Raw genomic sequence first — 5,000 nt, 5'->3', positions numbered from 1 at the left:
TTGTATTCTGGTTATACCCTCAGCCTTGGAACTTGTAACAGTAAAGTAATACGACTACCTTTTCTACCAGCACAGACACACACACACACACACACACACTCTCTGACACACACACACACTATCTCTCTCTATCTCTCTCTCTCACACACACATACACTCTCTCTCTCCTCTCTCTCTCTCTCTCTCTCTCACACACACACACATGCTAAAATACAAACATAACATTTTTGATGGTCACTACAACAGCCAACAATAAAAAAAAAAAAAACTCTTTATATGGTTATTCACAGAAGAGGGAAGTGCTCAGAATAAAAAAAGTGACACGAATAAAAGTGTGTTCTTTCTGAACGTGTGCTATATAACCCTCCTCTTCCTCTCGTATGTGATACTGGATGCTGTATCGTGTGCCCTCAAAAGTATTTTTGTACTAATAGACAATTTATTAGGGCACACCAGTATTATTTTCTTTAGCTAAGATAACACAGCTTCAAATGGATATTAGCTCTTCACGTGTGGCTAACTTTTTTCTTTTTTTTTTTCTCCCACACAATTTAAGTATACAACTGAATTAATAAAACATTTTTAAAGTATGCCTGTATGAGTGTTTCTTGAAGTGTCTTTATTGGTGCCTGTTGCAGGATTGTGCCTTGTGCAGGATTAACACAATTAATAGTCAAATGCGTGGGGAAAAGGCTGACTGACGACCTAAACATACTCAGTTTCAACTTCACCTGTTACAGTTTTTTTGTTTTGCAATCAATAAGACAAAACCTGGCAAAATCATTGAAACTACTAATAGATTATTATAAACACATTCTCTGATTTTTGCCACGCTCATTTAGCTATTGTTAAAACCTGTGAAACACTTAGCCTACACGGTTCTCTAAATTAGCAAACATCAAAACGTAAAACGACGCTCCAAATGGCATTTAAAAAAGTTAATTTGATATCTGTAGTTTTGACGCAGTCTTTGACTGTAAATGAGTTGGCAAGAAGTGCTTGCTTTAAAAAAAAAAAAAAAAAAGTGTGATGTTTAGCATGTTTGTGTGTGGTGTCGGTATGTGTGTGTGTTTTACAGTAATATTTTGTGTATTACGTTTGACCAAATGAGTCATATTTGTTGGACCACGTTAACAACCACCAGATGGCGCCCGAACATCTTTTTATGTGTTTGTGCATATCAACTTATTATAGGACTAATGTAAATTGTGTCCTGACTTTGCTCTCCTCGAAAGTAGGCTGTAGGCTATTTCTGTACTGAAGACTCGATTAAAAAAAAAAACAAGTTTAGTTATCAGAATAAGGCTGTAGTCTACAACTCGTGTACTTTGACAAACAGTCTCCATTGTTGTACAATCATATTAGGCCACTAATTACAAATTCAATCAATTCCGCAACACGAGTCACTTAGTTATATTATATATAGGATCCATTTTCCTCTAGAAATAGACAGCTACACCGTACTATCATTGCTTGCGTGTTGATTGGATCACGTGATTGAGGCTATGTAACTAGGTGAATAAGGAATATGTGGATCACCATTGCGTCTACAAGCTGCAACCCCATTAATCCAAGTCACAGGCGGGCTCGTGTAAGCCAAGGCATATTTCAGCAAGTGATCGATAGAGCTGTTTTCATGTGCCATATCGTGGCTGCTACATCTGTTGTGCATCAGACAAAATAAGGTTACTTCCATTCTTACGCATTGTAGTGTTAACTAGCCCATGACTTCGGCCTAATTAAATCATAGTCGAACTGCATCTAGACTACCTGGAAAAACGTCAGGTAGACTGATGCCTAATCAGTCAAACCTTAGGTGATTTACAACTTCGTATCCTATTGCGTCGGAGAATCTGTAAAATGGGATGCTTGGCAACAAATCATTCCCATGAATCTGCACTGCGCCCATGCTGATATCGTTTGTCGTAGACTATAGCAATTAAGACTGCTCAAGAGCGATTTTTCACCTGGGAACGGCAATTCATTAATCGGTTCAAACCACCTCAAGTCGACACGCCACCGACGCTCAGCTCAGCTGTCTTGAAAGCGCCATGCGCAGGGTGCCTCCGCGCATTGGAGTGCGAAGGTCTGGCAGGCAGCGTCGCGTGCAGCGATAGTAACAAACGAGTCCTGCTGTTCACAGCTCGCATCCCTCTTTTTTCTCCGCCCTACTCCAGCCTGGTGGTGTTGGATTGGCAGGCTTGAAGTGCTTCAACCGCCAGTTAGGAAATTGCATATATTTTCTTAGAAAACGCCGTCCGGGCTACGGACCGTCACCATACCTGCCTGCAACGAAAATCTTTTCCACATCACTCGCTGTTCTCGATAGATAACGGGATCATTCGCCAGCTTTGACTGGAGCGGACTCATTAACGCTTGGCAAATATAGGATATATTCCTCGGCGTGTAACACTCAAGGATGTATTTTACAACGGTCTACACTTCATCTCTTTCCTCACAGAAACTAGAAGAGGTTACAGAGACCCTGTAATCGGGTGAAAGATTACCGGGACTCTGTAACAGGGTGACATATCCCCATCCGTCCCCTACAGAGAACCGCAAGCGGGAAGCCCGGAGCAGACAGCCTGGAGACTGGTTTGATGGAGTATCTGTCATACTGCGCTTTCCTCGAAACAGCCGCCGCCGTCTCTCGCCTCGGGTATAGACCAGATTACTGGGATTGATCAATTACCACAGAGCTTGCTAATTATCTACGCTTGCCATCGCCACCGTGAGCTCATAGAGACGTTTTGCGCGTCAGTGTCAGCCATGTGTTGAAGTTCAAACTGGAACTCTTTAGAAGTGGACACCTTGGACGCGTGGTATAGCACTGAAGAAACCTAATATCGGATGTGTGGTGGATGTATATAATACTCTGGATGATAAAGCAACATTTCGATGTCAATTGGATCTCCGACATTACGTTTAACGCGTTTTTTAAATCTTGATTGACTTTCTCTTCGTCGCTTCTAACGGGAACATGCCAGTCAGTGCAATGCCACGGGGTCGATCCCTGAGCCCGGCGTCCCTGTCCCGGAGTCTCTCGCGGCTCCGCGAGTTCCGTACTCGGACTCGGATCATGCTCTCCCTCGGAGTGTCCCAGATGGTCCTGGGCAGTCTCATCCTGGCCGTGAGCTTCGCGGCTCTGGCTCTAACTACCTCCCCCCGGGTCCGGCACTCGTGCCCTTTCTGGGCAGGTTTCTCGGTGAGTAGGCTACGCTACGCTACGCTGCTTCTATACAGGTGTTGCGTTGAGGTGATTGGTTACACTTGCATCACGACATTTTCTCCCGCAGATGTGGTGATAATCCTGTAGTTGCAAGAATTTGCTCGGGCCTTGGGATAAGTGCGAGAAGAATGCCCTGTCAGCATGTTCTCTGCACGAAGGCGCGCGCGTACACACACACACACACACACACACGCTCACGTGTCCTGTACGGTGAGATTCATTGGCAGATTTGTTTATTTAATCAGTGGGCCATACGGAACCAACACAAATACCCAATAGGGGGTAAATGCCACCTTGTCGAAATTATGGTGTGCTCAGCGTCTGAAATGGCAAGAGACCACAGGATGAAGAATGAATTGCCGGCCTAATGTGTCCTACTAGTCCTGTCAGTGCGGCCCAAGTCATAGAAAATTGAAGTTTGCACTATCATTGGGTCATTGATGCATCACTTTCTTGTGGCATCATGGACTGTCCGTGGGTTTTCTGATAGTCACTCCATGTGATGTCCTTAGCTCTGTGGCGCATAGGCTGGCAACACACTCTAATAGCAAGCGGCCACATTAGGGTGGAAGTGTGTACTGTAACTGAGTAGGCACTACTCAAGCATTAAAAGGCTGTCATGTCAAGCTGTGGTGTGGTATCAGCTCTGGAGGGCTGCATGTGTGTGTGTGTGTGTGTGTGTGTGTGTGTGTGTGTGTGTGTGTGTGGGCTGGCATGCCTGAAGCCTTGTGCTGTTAAAAAAGGGCAGTTGATGCCACGTGGGCATAAGGGCAGGGGCAGCAGCTGTGGCACGGGAGGGCAGTGGGCCCCAGGTGGTGATGCCGGCCGATGCCCAAGAGTGGGCTATGTGGTGCACACAGGCCAGTGTGTGTGTGTGTGAATGTGTGTGTGTGCAGCAGCCTCAGTGTCATAAGCTCTCCGTGCCAGAGTGCTGCTCTGTCTGAGATGGTTTCCATTTGTCTGGACCCTGCGTGCAAGTTCTCCTCATCCAGCTCCAGTAGTTCTGTCATCTTGTCTTCGCACCAAGCTGTGTGTGAACGTATATATGAGGGGACCCTCTGTTTGGCCCCCACTCCTGACATGAACAAAGTGACACACACACACACACACACACACACACACACAGCCCTTCACACACACACAAACATGATCTGTTAGACACTTCAGATAGTGTTGCATGACTTCAAAGTCCAGGAGCTTTGTGGCGTTAACTAGCGAGGCTTTATTCCTTGATGGGCCACGCAGGACCCCGTGGCCTTTTGTGGGGCAACGTTTTCTGTGCCTTAAATTTTCATGGCGGTCCCTGTAAATATTTATGAAGGCGAACACTTCCTTGATTCTCTGCCAGGGATCCTGCCAGAGCAGAGAGGCCGCACCATTAATTATAGACAGAGAGAGTGTGTGTGTGTGTGTGTGTGTGAGAGCGCGAGAGAGAGAGGGAGAGACAGCATGGAAGAGAGAGAGTGTATTGATGTGTGAGTATGAGGTAGGGAGAGGGAGAAGTGTATGTGTGTAACAGAGAGAGTGATGGGTGGGCGGGCCACATAGTCGGGGGGAGAGGTGTGTGTGTGTATGTGTCTGTGTGTGTGTGAGAGAGAGAGAGAGAGAGAGAGAGAGAGAGAGAGAGTGATGGGTGGGCCACATAGTCGGGGGGAGAGGTGTGTGTGTCGACACAGATAACAACCCCAGGGGAGTGTGTGAAGTTAGAGGTCAGGTCTTGCTTTCACTCCATCATCCAACATCCCCCCCCCCCCCACCCTCCACCCCAGAT

At 46.3% G+C, this 5,000-nt stretch overlaps 2 protein-coding genes across 3 annotated transcripts in view; both read left to right on the top strand.

Moving 5' to 3' along the window:
* Positions 1-590, top strand: part of tjp1a (tight junction protein 1a) — a 210,931-nt gene extending 210,341 nt beyond the window's left edge. The window contains 1 exon segment of the mRNA XM_042075467.1: positions 1-590. This exon segment is cut by the window's left edge and continues 2,196 nt beyond it. The gene's annotated coding sequence lies outside the window, so the exon portion shown is untranslated.
* The window catches only part of fam189a1 (family with sequence similarity 189 member A1), a 396,028-nt gene that overhangs the window by 206,526 nt on the left and 184,502 nt on the right, over positions 1-5,000 (top strand). Inside the window, exon 1 of one of the 2 annotated variants that reach the window (XM_042075459.1) lies at positions 2,091-3,205. The exons of the other annotated variant lie outside the window; for it this stretch is intronic. Within the exon in view, the coding sequence (XP_041931393.1) occupies positions 2,981-3,205 (225 nt within the window). The 5' untranslated portion in view covers positions 2,091-2,980. Of the gene's footprint in view, positions 1-2,090; positions 3,206-5,000 lie in introns of those variants that run through there. 2 annotated transcript variants of the gene reach the window in all.

Source organism: Alosa sapidissima, chromosome 20 (genome assembly GCF_018492685.1).
Source record: "Alosa sapidissima isolate fAloSap1 chromosome 20, fAloSap1.pri, whole genome shotgun sequence".
NCBI classification, from domain to species: Eukaryota; Metazoa; Chordata; class Actinopteri; order Clupeiformes; family Clupeidae; genus Alosa; species Alosa sapidissima.
This window is presented reverse-complemented; position numbering and strand designations above follow the sequence as displayed.